General features: G+C 45.0%; 1 protein-coding gene across 3 annotated transcripts in view; it reads left to right on the top strand.

Moving 5' to 3' along the window:
* The window catches only part of LOC147641062 (voltage-dependent chloride channel 1, chloroplastic-like), a 40098-nt gene extending 34069 nt beyond the window's left edge, over nt 1-6029 (top strand). For 2 of the 3 annotated variants that reach the window (XM_086817806.1, XM_086817813.1), the window contains one exon: nt 5357-6029. In XM_086817806.1, the coding sequence (XP_086673932.1) occupies nt 5357-5551 (195 nt within the window). In that variant the 3' untranslated portion in view covers nt 5552-6029. The other variant, XM_086817823.1, reaches the window with a different exon arrangement.
* Nucleotides 6030-13532: the final 7503 nt, after the last annotated feature.

The following is a 13532-nucleotide window of genomic DNA, read 5'->3' as shown; positions in this document are numbered from 1 at the left end:
TTAAAGGAGGGGGTAATCTTTGGGACAAAGTCCACTGTCATTCCCATGTTCGGGACTCTGCATAGTGTCTGCATAAGTGCGAGATACATGATTGCCATGCAAGGCACCGTGACCTAATACATCATGTTGTGCATTATGCATAATCTTTCAAGCCCTGTACATCCTACAAACTGTCCTGCCCAAGCAGGGAGGACTTAACAAAGTCATCTTGGCCTGAAGGACCATCCTTCTGCACGGATGGTCCAGCCGTCTCACCACTATGATCCAAAGCATCACCATCCTGCTATGCATGACCTGAGGGAGGGGTCCGTCCCCACGCGGAGGATGTGCACGTGACACGACCCGCCACACCTGACGGACCACTGGACGGGGCTGGGGCCATAGGCTGTGTTGAGGGGGAGGCGTGTTTGCATTGCCTCTTACGGCCCCTAGCTCTAGGGCAATCCTTGGCAAAGTACCCTTGTTGATGACAAACCCGGCACTGGTCAGGTTTACCAGCGACCTCCATACATTGCTTCAAGAGACCATTAGGTCTCGGAAGCAACACAAAATCATCAAGAGGCTCATCACAACCAGTGAGCACCATAACCCTGGGGATAGCATTCGTCGAGGCAGTGACCACTTGGGCTGATGAAGTTGGTAAGGTAGGGTAGGGCTGCACCTGAAGGACCTGTCCAAACGATGACCCGATGGCCTCCAGCATAGGCCAATATGCACAAGGAAGACCTGGGAATCTGAGAGTGATAGGGACATTGTTCCGGTCTAATGCCACGGGATCAAAGTAGCTAGAATAAGGTTGGAAGAACATCTTTCCTTGGGCCCAGAGGGAACAGGCTGCCCTCCAGTACCAAAGAGGTTGAATCCTCATCATCAAAGTCGACTTGGAAGAAGCCTCCCCCAAGTAATATGACATCTTTGAAGTGCAGAGTAAGGTCAGAGGGCAACGCCGCGAGGACCAAGTCACGGGCCTGGAGATGGGAGGGATGAGACCCAAACACTTTGGCAATGAGGGTCGTCTTTGTGTCTTTTTCAATTTCAGCAAAAAGGGTCGCAAGCTTAGCTTCTGAGAAAATAATGGTTCGCCCCCCCGGGGGGGGGGGGGGGGGGGGGTTAGCCATGAGGCTAATAAGAAAAAAGGCCGACTTGAACCGCCGTGCTTGAGCTCTTCTTGCATTCCTTGCTTGTTGCAATCTGGAATATTGCAGCCCACGTGTTGTCTATTCCAGGCCAAGGGTTGTGCTTTCTCTCTCTCTGCATGCCACCTTGTTGTCTGCCTTATTGGCAACGAGCAAGCCTACAACAGCAGGTCATTTTAGGTTTTCAGTATGCCACAGCAGGTCGTTTTAGGGTTTTCCAGGTTGCCAGTTGCCCATTTTAGAGTTTCGTCTCCTGTAGGCTGTTGGTTTTAGGGTTTCGCTGCTGGCAGAGGGTTTCCTGCTGCCCCTCTCTCTCTCTCTCTCTCTCTCTCTCTCTCCGTGCAACCTCTCTCCCTCTCTCTCTCTCTCCACGCTGTGCTCTTTTCTCTCTTCATGTTGCTCCCATCGCTCTCTCTCCACATTGCTCCCCTCTCATTGCTCTCTCTCTCTACGTTGCTCATTCGAAAATTATGAGCAACCTCTCTCCCTCTCTCTCTCTCTCTCCACGCTGTGCTCTTTTCTCTCTTCATGTTGCACCCATCGCTCTCTCTCCACATTGCTCCCCTCTCATTGCTCTCTCTCTCTACGTTGCTCATTCGAAAATTATGAGCGACCTCTCTCCCTCTCTCTCTCTCTCTCCACGCTGTGCTCTTTTCTCTCTTCATGTTGCTCCCATCGCTCTCTCTCCACATTGCTCCCCTCTCATTGCTCTCTCTCTCCACGCTGTGCTCTTTTCTCTCTCACATTGCTCCCCTCTCATCGCTCTCTCTCCTCATTGCTCCCCTCTCATTGCTCATGTATCGTGATGCCCACGGTAGTGTGCTCGCTTGCGGTGATAGAGGAGAGTGGTTTCAGAGGAGATGTGTGTTCCGTTAGCTTTTTGAGGAGATGTGTTCTCCCATGGACACTGTTACTACCATCTTCGTCGAAAGTCAAAGTGCGATTGCCCTCACCGGCAATCCTATTTTTTCTAACCGTACCAAGCATGTTGGTGTTCATTTTCATTGTGCCAGGGAACAGGTTGAGCTTGGTACCATCAGGCTCCAGTACGTTCCTACGGCGGACAACCAAGTCCGTCAACCAGGCTATCCTCGAGCGTCTCCGCGAGCGGATCGGCATCAGTCCTCCACCATCACCCTCAGCATCTTGAGAGGGGGACCACCCTCACCATTTGGATTATTTATCATTGTTGTAAGAGGCGCATGAGTAAGTGAAAACCCCGTGAGGGCACTGCTCATGTGAAAACCCACTGCATAGCATTTACCATCTTGCATACCCTTTGTATCACATTCTATTTTTTGTGTTTGGGGCGCAAGTATGAATGAAAACCCAAAAGGGCATTCATGCACATGAAAGCCCTTTGCATTGTGGCATTGATCTAGTACAACTCAAACTCAAAAGACTCTACCAAAGACCAAGAGCACATGATCTACACCCGCAACAACCAACCCTACCCAAAGCCAAATACTTCATTATGTTCCTCTTCACCCAATTACCATCTTCTTCATATGGTCCCCGTTTGGCCTAAGAGGGGGTGTGTGACAACCAGCCCAAACGACACTTTATTGGCATTTTTTGTCCATCTGTTGCTGCTGGCCAACAACCTTCCTCTGGACTGACCAGCAGCCCCTCATCATATAAAAGGAGTGCTTCATCAATACCATCATCATCGCATATGCTCAACCCGTCGGCTCCATCACAGCAGCCGCCGTCAACCAACACGTCATCAAGCCGGTGCTATAACCAGCACCCGTCGGCTCCATCACTGCAGTAGTTGCCATCAACCAATGTCATCAGCAGGCGTCGGCTCAAAACACAGCAGCAGCCGCCTGGAACATCTGTATACAGATCAACACATCAACCAGCCGGTGGTATAGCCTACACAGCACACACTGCAGCAGCCTGGCTAGCTCAACGTGTCCTCCACTTCAGCAGCACCCGGCTGAATATCAACGCATCAACCAACACACATCTTCATCGCTGTATCTCTTGCGTTCAGCAGCAGCTCAGCCATCATCTTCATCATCCATTGCAGTCGTGCGTTTTGCTACCTTCAACATCTACATCCACACGCGAGTGCCACTACTGTCCTCGACGCGAGCCTTCGTCACCAACCGAGCCTCTTGCTTCGACTTCATCTTTGCTTCTTTGCCAGTCTACTACTCAGAGTCACCTCACATCAGAGGGCCTCTTGTACTGGATTACATTCATTAATATATATACTCATTCATTCATTTCATGCTGTGTTGATTTGCTTTGATCTCTCGCACATTTGGTCCTTTCATCCTTTTGCCCTAACAGGGCTCAAGATTGCAATCATGTGATATGAAAGGACACTATGATGCCAACACCTGAATCTCATATCAGGCCTGATATGAAAGCTTGACCACACATGGCAACAGTTATCCAAAAGGAGCCTTTTAGAACAAGAAGGCATTACGAAAGGAAAAACACACACATGGATTTTTTAATTAAGTTTTAGGGGGGACTTTCCGAGCAGAGAACCCCTCTCGAGTGTATGTTGGTGTAGAGTGGTCTCTTTTGTGACATTTCCATGCCACTGCGGATGACATGTTGCTGCTGACGGTGCTTACAGGATGTGGACTGCTGCAGCAGGTTAGGAGGGAGCTGATGATGGGCAGCTTGACAGATGGCGGCATTAGCAATGGCAAGGTGCTGCATTAGAACTGATGGCCTTTGGATCAGGCCGATGCAGTCAGAGGTGGGCGAAGCTAGTAGAGGCAGGTGGCCATGGTGCCATCAAAGGCGGTGGCAACAATAGCAGTAGCAAGCGAAGGCAGCAACAGTGTCCTCAGCAGGCGAAGGCGGTGGCAGAGGTCGTGACGGAAGTGGTAGCATAGGCAGGAGCAAGAGCAGAGGCTTTGATACCATGTTGTCAGACATGGTGCCAAGAGAGCTGGCTGTGAGAGAGAGAGAAAGAAGAAAGATATATTAACGTGTACAAGAGGCCAAAGTGGCCTATGAGACAAAAGTACCAATACATCCAAAACTCAAGGAAACTAAATGTCCCGTACAAAATGAAAAGCATAAACTGAAAAACAACTAGCCATAACTTGTGGCCAAAGACGAACTAGTGGCTTGATACAACTGCCAGAAAAAGAGAGAGAGAGAGAGAGAGAGAGAGAGAGAGAGAGAGAGAGAGAGAGAGAGAGAGGCTACACTCATCCATTTGCAAAACAGAGCACATATCTGTGATCGTCATTAAAAGGGCGACATGCTACACCTATCCACACTTGTTTTTCAGCTGCTCCATCAGGGTGACCTGTACGATTGCCACGTTATCAGCCGGCTGCTGTATGGTTGCTATATGGCCTCCCTATGCTGCTCTTGATCAGCCCATGCTGTGTTGACTAGCCTGTTTTGAGCTGATCAATCCCTTTTGCGAGCTGTTCGAGCTGATGTAGGGCTGTTCCGAGCGTCCATAGTGCATGTTTGTGCTATTGAGCAACACCCGTGACCAGCCCATTGATGTTTACGCGACAAAAATTCATCTACAACTCTGCTGGTGCTTGGTTTTGTGCCAGGGAGTGACCTCCAGTGCTAGTTTTTCATTCTCAGCAATCCCATCACTGCAAGGTTGCAATCTAGGTGCTAGGACCAGTGATGCGTGTGGACCCGGAACGCCAATTTCAAGATTGCTTTACTCCAATGAGAGGTGGGGAGTTTCTGGAAAGGCTCTACATTGAGGGAATCATCACCGAATATATTGTTAGATACATGTTTTCACAGTTCTTTTTTATGGCAAATCTGGCTTAAGAGCCCATGGAACATTGTACAAAATAAAAAACTCTAATAATATACTTGGTATTGAAGAGGGAGGGATTTCCATTTCATAAGTGTTTTAAGTGTTAATTATTTACGAGAAGGGGTGGATGGTAGGAATTAGTATGGAGAAGGGGTGGAATTTGAGTACAAACAGGGTTGTAGGCCGGTGCAATAGAGAAGAATGTAGACAGGAGAGAGGAACTCAAGGGGCTGGAGCATGAGCTGTGGGCTAAAGCTATTTCTGAAGCTGCTAGGAGGGAAAATGAGTAGGCAGCAACGGCAGAAATTGGATGTGCAAGCACAGCTAGAGGGGAAAGCATGGTGAGCTGAGAAAGGGGGAGGTAAATAAGGGCACATGCTAATTATGTTTGAAGGGATGCAGGTGCTGTCCCATAGTTTCTTCTTTTAACATTTTTCTGCATATTTTGATATAGGTGGGTGTTCTCATTGAAGAACCATTTTCAATGCTTGCATTGGACAAAATCATTGGCATTGCACATGACAATATACGGGAACTGACAGAGCTACAGCAACAGGCTGATGAGTTTTTGTCCCTAAAGAGGAAGTTACCAAGTGATGGCTCAGCTTATGGTGCTGGAACAAAGGGCTCATTGGAGTCTAATCAATAATAAATTCTTCTCGCAAGGTGGAACATGCTCTGCTGATGTGCGACTGCAGGAAAGTGATGGCATTCTCCTTTTTCCCTTGCAGCAATTCTACCTTTTATGTCAAAGTTTGGAAATGGCATCTTAAAGTGGTGGTGTCGGTTCTAGCTCTTCATGTACTTGTGCAATCCACAATACACGTGACAAAATATTGAAATTTAACTTAGCACTTTTTTATACAGTAGTTGAGCATGCATAGTCAGCTGGTGGCATTTTCAGCTGTGCACAGTGCTAAGTGATGTGCCCAGAAACATTATGTAACTACTTGTGCTCCTGGTCAATGGCTACGTGGTAAATATTCATAAACTTTATCTAGATTGCACTAGCTATTGGTTTGGGGAAATCATAAGCTCCTATCAGACTTTATGAAGCATTTGAAGCTCCAATGTTGAGCTCTTTAGTTAATATGAAGAACGAGAGTAGACTTTCTTTTACAATCAAACACAATGTGCTTTTGGAGTGTTTTATTTCTCTCGAGGTGATAGGTCAGCATTCTAAAGTTTACCAGCTTTATGTGATGGGCCTTATTCCTGGTCTTACCAACTTTGTACAAGTTGACTTGTTTAATTCTTGCTAGCAATAGGCAGTTTTAATTGACGGAGTCTTTGCCCTCTATGGAAAAACAAGAAAACCAAACCAAGGTGAAGAAAGTCTAGCGCACTTAAAGAAAACTATAAGGAACCCAAAGAAATCAGTGTACTTGAGTCACTTGTAAAAAGCGTAGACAGCTAGAATGATACTGTCCATATGCCATGAATGGTCTCCATTGGGGGGGGGGGGGGTGCATTGTGCCCGCTGAATGTGCCATGCCACAATGGTGTTGATGATCTGTCACCTCTGACAAGTGTCGGGGGACCCGGCCTCGTCCGAAGAGATGTGGGTGGGGATAGACTCTATCTTGCAATGGCATGTACTGTCTCCTCATAGTGGAGGGTGGGTCCTAGCTGTGTCAACCCGAGCAACTGTCCCCTAAGTAATGAGGCAAGAAGAAAATCGAGAGGTGGTTAATAGATGAAGATTCCTCAGCCACACTTGTTGCACTTTGGGGCAGTCCCAAAAGGCGATGTTGCTGCGACTCCTATGGGAGGCTGCATCTCACGCACTGTGTAGGACGACCATCAATGGCCAGCCACGTGCCAGTTGCTAAACTCACGTGAGCTACCTGCTAAAGTAAAAAGAGTGACCTTGGTCGGAAGCTGTCCCATAGTCGGTTCTAGTAGTCTCTGAGGAAGCTAGGTGAGATGTCTTGGGAAGACCAATGGTCTGTTGAAGCAAGAGTGCCGTTGATCTCATGCATCAGAATCCGACGGCCTAGCCTTATCAAGTAATGAAAAAAAGGAGATGGTAGGGTTCTCCGGGCATTTGCCCTATCAACTACTTACTACTTATTTGCTGTACTAGTTCTTTCTATTTGCTACTTCCCTTTTAGTGCTAGGCTTCCTTATGGTTGAGTTTGCTCTACATCTTCGGAGGTTTGAGAGAAACTCAGTACGAAGGGCTTTGTGTGAATATATGCTCTTATGTGTGTGTGTGTGAGAGAGCATATCTTGATACAGAGTTCTACACACACTATTGGGCACTGATGACGTTAGTGGGGATGTAGTATCTAGTCCATACTATGCATAATGGAGTTGATAGTTATAGTCTTATGGGTTGACTACCATGAGTGTATAATATGCACGTTCCTAAAAGGTGAATTTGGACCATGTTCCTAGATTCATCTAGGTATATAATTCACCCGTATTAGCGGACATGCAGATTTCACATTGTGAAGTTTTCGTTCGAGTTGCGGCGAGTTGATATTGTGCTTATTCTTTCTATCTTTAGCGGTGCATTTTTCGTATCAACTACTCATTTGCTGTATTAGTTCTTTCTATTTGCTACTTCCCTTAGTGCTAGGGTTCATTATGGCTAAGTCTGCCCTACATCTTCGGAGGTTTGATAGAAATTCAGTACGAAGGGCTTTGTGTGAATATATGCTCTTATGTGTGTTTTTGTGTGGGGTGTGTGTGTGTGTGTGTGTGTGTGAGCATATCTTGATACAGAGTTCTACACCCACTATTGGGCACTGATGATGTTAGTGCGGATGTTGTAGTATCTAGTCCATACTATCCATAATGGAGTTGATAGTTATATAGTCTTGTGGGCTGACTACCATGAGTATATAACATGCACGTTCCTAAAAGGTGAATTTGGGCATGTTCCTGGATTAATCTAGGTATATAATTCAGCTGTATTAGCGGACATGTAGATTTCACATTGTGAAGTTTTCATCCGAGTTAAGGCCAGTTGATATTGTGTCTATTCTTTCTATCTTTAGTGCATTTGTCCTATCAACTATTTATTTGCTGTACTAATTCTTTCTATTTGCTACTTTCCTTAGTGCTAGGCTTCATTATGGCTGAGTTTTCCCTACATCTCCGGAGGTTTGACAGAAACTCAGTACGAAGGGCTTTTGTGAATATATGCTCTTATGTGTGTGTAGAGTGTGTGTGAGAGCATATCTTGATACAGAGTTCTACACCCACTATTGGGCACTGATGACGTTAGTGGGGATGTCGTAGTATCTAGTCCATACTATGCATAATGGAGTTGATAGTCATATAGTCTTGTGGGTTGACTACCATGAGTATATAACATGCACGTTCCTAAAAGGTGAATTTGGGCATGTTCTTGGATTCATCTAAGTATATATATAGGGGTCTATCCACTCACACTTACCAGGGTCCCACTAAATCCAGGTCAAAGGTTGGCCTTCCTAGAGCCAGAGTCTTCAAGATTTGTCTCAAGCTACCTGTATTGCCTGGCGAGGGGGAAGGGGGGTCGATGTGCTAGTGGTGCTCATGGAAGCCAATGATCTGAACCCTTTGAAGAGAGTCTCTACTAAAGTCTGTTGCTGGGGAGAGGGTTAGAAGTCCATGACATCCTACGGAGACAATGAGAGCTCCTTCCCCATCTGATCCTAGAATGGCCACAAGGGTGTTGAGACGTCCAAGCTCAACATGAGCTGATACTCACGAGGTGCGTGCGGGGGTTTGATGTGCCAGTGGTGCTCATGGAAGCCAATGATCTGAACCCTTTGAAGAGAGCCTCTACTAAAGTCTATTGCTGGGGAGAGGGTTAGACGTCCATGACATCCTATTGAGCTCCTTCCCCGTTTGATCCTAGTACCGCCAGGGGTGTTGAGACATCCAAGCTCAACATGAGCTGACACTCACGAGGCGCCTGCGTGACCGTTAGATATTTACATCACTGGCAGGTTTGGTAGTAGCTAACACCGACATATCTTCACTAGAGATTTTACAGTTGGACTACACTGACTAGTCCACACTTACCCACTCCACTTTAGCGTATTTACATTTACATTATGGACCGCTTGTATATACTCTAGTATGTGTTTTAGTCACTTTATCTCCTTTGTAGACCTCTTTTGTTGAAGAAGAAGAACACTTTTAAGTCTCACCTTATGTGTTATCTTCTAGGGTTTGTGAGAGTGTGTGCGCGCTTGCAAGAGCTCAAGCTCCCTTCTCCCCTGCATCTTTTTATGGTATCAGAGCTTGGTTCATGCTAAGAGCTGAGCGGCAAGGAAGAGAAGCACAGGAAGTGGTACAAGGATAAGAGCTTCATCTACTCTTTCCTCTTTGTGTTGGCTACTACACCCTTGTTGGGAGCTCTTCCGGAGGCACCGGTAAACGAACTTCGATTGAGGAGCTTTCTTCGTGGGAGCGGAGCTTAAGGACAACTATTCATCCTTCAAACAAAGTTTTTCAGGCCAAGAACACAGGCACATTGGGTGTATGTATGCAAATTGAGGTCAGTGGTTGTGACAGTTTGGATACAGTATAGTACCGCTGCATAGAATACAACAGTTTGTGCAAGTCAAACAAGAGTGTTGTTTTTGGTGAGTTTGTGTTGTAGACAAGATGTCAAATGATGGAATTAACCAGATTGTTGCAAAGAAGCTTGACAAGAACAACTTCCATGCTTGGAGGTTTAGATTGATAAATTTTCTGATAGAAAAAGACTATTGGGACTACATTGAAGGTGAACAGGAGGAGACACCCAGAGATACCTGAGAGTAATCCAACTGCTGTAGATGTAAAAGAATATAAGGATTGAAATCAAGGAGTAAAGAAAGTCATGTATTGGCTTTCTATTAGCATACAAGACACTATATTGGGCATATACAGGATGCCAAGTCACCCAAGGAGGCATGGGACATCTTGGTGAAGCTGTATGAAACTAACACCAAGGCACAAAAGATTCAGTTGAAGAATGAGCTTCATACTGTGGTGGAGAAGAAAAACATGTCTGTGAATGATTATGCCTTGAAGATCAAGGGCATTGTGGAATCCCTTGCATCAATTGGTGTTTTTGTTGATGATGATGATAAGGTGGAAGTAGTATGTCTACATGGTCTTGCGCCACAATACAAGGCATTCAAGACGTCTATTCAGACTCGAGAAAACATTCTCAACTTTACAGATTTGATGTCAATGCTAATCATTGAAGAGAAGAATTTGGGTGAAGATCAACATTCTTCAGAAAATAAAAATAGAGTAGCAGGCCTTCTACACAAGTTAAGGTAGAGGACGAGGCCGTGGCCGTGGCCAAGGTGGTGGCCGAACATGTAATCAGAACTATGGTTAGTAGCACCAAAAGTTCCATGATTCACAACAACAACACATAGGTGGAAGAGGCCATTTTAGAGACAGGGGGGTCTAAAAGGTTGTGGTAATTGGCAAAGGCAACATAATGATACACGAGGCTATTTTTACTATGGTAAGCCTGGACATGTGTAGGCAAATTGTTACAAGAAGTAGAATGACATGCGGAATGAAAAAGTACAGCAAAATAACTATGTGTCCTCTAGCAAAAATAATGAGAGGTTGTTTGTTATGCAACATGTAGTTAATGCTATGTTTGGAAATGATGTAGCAGCATGTAAGAATGTTGTATGGTACGTTGATTCAGGTGCTTCGAACCACATGCAAGTCATATGGTTTGGTGAGTGGTTCAAGGAAATGAAGAGTCTTGAAAGAGTCTTGAAAGACCAAGTTTTGTTGAAATAGGAGATAACACTGTTCACCATGTTGGAGATGTGTCATTATCTATGCAAGATGGTAAGATGAAGTACCTTGCAGATGTATTTCATGTTCTAAACATTACAAGGAATCTGGTTTCTGCCAGATGATTAAGCAAGGTTTGCAAGTTCGGTTTAACCCTGATGGTTGTTATGTAAAAGACTTTAAAGATAAGTGCAAGTTGGTTGCAAAAGGCAACAGAGTGGGCAGAATGTTTACACAATGTAAATATACCTGAAGTGAGTGCTGCAATGTTTGTAAATGGATCAGAAGTTGTTGCAGGTACAAACATTTAGCATAAGAGAATTGGGCATGTAAATGTGCAAAGAATGAAGTCTATGCAGAGTAAAGCAATCGTCATAGGGCTGCCTAAGTTTAAAGCTAATGGTATGCAGAAAGTATGTAAAGCATATCAATTCGGAAAGCAAACAAAGCATGTATTTCCACATGATAGAAATGTGAGCAAGAATGTACTAGATGTTGTGCATTCAGATGTATGGGGTCCTGCAATAACTACGTCCATGGGTGGTTGCAAGTATTATGTAACATCCATTGATGACCACACGAGAAAAGTGTGGGTGTATTGAAGGGTGAAGTTTTCACTCATTTTCAAAATTTTAGAGTGATGGCTGAAAAGCACACAGGAAAGCATGTGAAGTACCTAAGGTTAGATGGAGGGGGTGAATACTTCTCCAATGAGTTCTTTGATTTCTTGCAGAAGAATGGCATTCAAAGACAATTTACATGTAGATTCACTGCACAGCAGAATAGAGTTGTGTTGAGCAAAAAAACAGACACATTGCAGAGATAGCACGAGCATTGATGGCAGAGAAGAATATGCCGCATAGCTATTGGGCTGAGGTTGTGTCTACATCAATTTATATTATGAACATGACTTCTACTACAGCCATACATGATGTAATGCCAGAGGAGAAGTTTGCTGGCAAGAAACTTGATTTGTCTCACTTGAAAGTTTTTGGATGTATTGCGTATGTGCATGTGCCAGATGAGTTACGTATGAAGCTAGATCCAAAGGTAGAAAAATGTGTGTTTATTGGATATTCGCTTAAGCAAAAAAGGGATATAGATGTTAAAATCCTGCTACACGTGAATTGAGGGTAAGCAAGGATGTTGTATTTGATGAGATGAGTAGCTAGTATGCTACTGAAAAAGGTAGAAAAATGTGTGTTTATTGGATATTCGCTTAAGCAAAAGGGATATAGATGTTAAAATCTTGCTACACGTGAATTGAGGGTAAGCAAGGATGTTGTATTTGATGAGATGAGTAGCTAGTATGCTGCTGAAAAAGATGCTGTTGGGGGGTTGATGTAAGTGGAAATGTGGTTGCACAGAATGCAAGTCAACAGTCACAAGTCATTGAGTGGACCAGGAGAGTCCTCATGCAGCGGTTCTATTAATAGACCATGAAGTGGCAGGTTGCGTCATAATACCAGCCTTGGAAATGTAGTTGGTACATCACATAAAGGCAAAAAGAGTGGTTGAGCCCCTTGGTATGCCTGATATTTCTATAGGGCATTCTCTTACTTGATGGAAAGTATGTATGTAAGCTTTGTAAGGCCTTGTATGAGCTGAAGCAAGCTCCCCGAGTATGGCATGACAAAATCGCTGAGGATCTTGTCACTATTGGTTTTCATATGGTAGATGCAGATCACTCTTTGTATGTGCGCAAGAGTGATAAGGATATTGTGATCATCGCCATCTATGTAGATCTTATTGTTGGGGATGAAAAATTGGAAGAGATTGAGCATGTAAAAAGTCTTCTCAAAAGAAAGTTTGACATGAAGAATTTGAGAGATCTGCACTGCTTTTTGGGCATTGAGGCCATTTGCTCACTTGATGGTATTAGGGATCCGAGCTTAGTGGAGGGAGTTTTTCTTGGTTTTCCTCTCTCTACTTGAACAATCTCTCTCTAACTATTGCTACCACCATCTCCACCCACCACCACCCTCTCTCTCCTCTCACCCTCTTCCCTCTCCCACTCTCTCTCTCTCTTCCCTTCGTTTTCATCTCTCTCTCTCTCCCTTTCACTCTCCCACCCTCCCTCTCTCTCTACTCTCTCCCTCCCTTTCACTCTCCCATCCTCCCTCTCTCCTTCTCCCACCCTCTTTCCTCCCCCTCTCTTCCCTCGCTTTCCCTCTCCCACCCTCCCTCGCTCACTCTCTCTATCCTTGTCTCTCTTTGCTAACACACTCGCTATTCTATCCTTGTCTCTCTTTGCTAACACACTCTCTATTCTATTACCACTGTCCATTTCTCTCCCTCCCTTTCATTCTCCCACCCTCCATCCCTCCCTTTCACTCTCCCACCCTCCCTCTCTATCCTTCTCTTACCTCATATTCTCCTTCCCTCTCTCGTTCTCTATATCCTCCTCTCCCTCTCTATCTTTCTCTTACCTCTTATGTCCCTTCTCTCTCTTGCTCTCTATATCCTCCTCTCTCTCTATCCATCTCTTTGCTCACTCTCTCTATCCTTCTCTCTCTCTCTCTCTCTCTCTCTCTCTCCTCCCCCCTCTCTCTCTATCCTTCTCTTCACTCTCTCTCTCTCTCCCCCTCTCTCTCTCTATCCTTCTCTTTGCTAACTCTCTCTATCCTTCTCTCTTCTGTATCTCTCTCTATCCTTCTCTCTTCTCTCTCTCTCTCTCTCTCTCTCTCTCTCTCTCTCTCTCCCTATCCTTGTCTTACCTCCTATCCTCCTTCTCTCTTTCGCTCTCTATATTCTCATCTCTCTCTCTATCCATCTTGTTGCTTACTCTCTCTATCCATCTTGTTGCTTACTCTCTCTATCCTTCTCTCTCTCTCTCTCTCTCTCTCTCTCTCTCTTTACTCTCTCTCTCTCTCTCT

This window comes from Cibotium barometz, chromosome 2 (genome assembly GCF_041138505.1).
Source record: "Cibotium barometz isolate CiBa-2024 chromosome 2, ASM4113850v1, whole genome shotgun sequence".
In the NCBI taxonomy this organism is placed as follows: Eukaryota; Viridiplantae; Streptophyta; class Polypodiopsida; order Cyatheales; family Cibotiaceae; genus Cibotium; species Cibotium barometz.
This window is presented reverse-complemented; position numbering and strand designations above follow the sequence as displayed.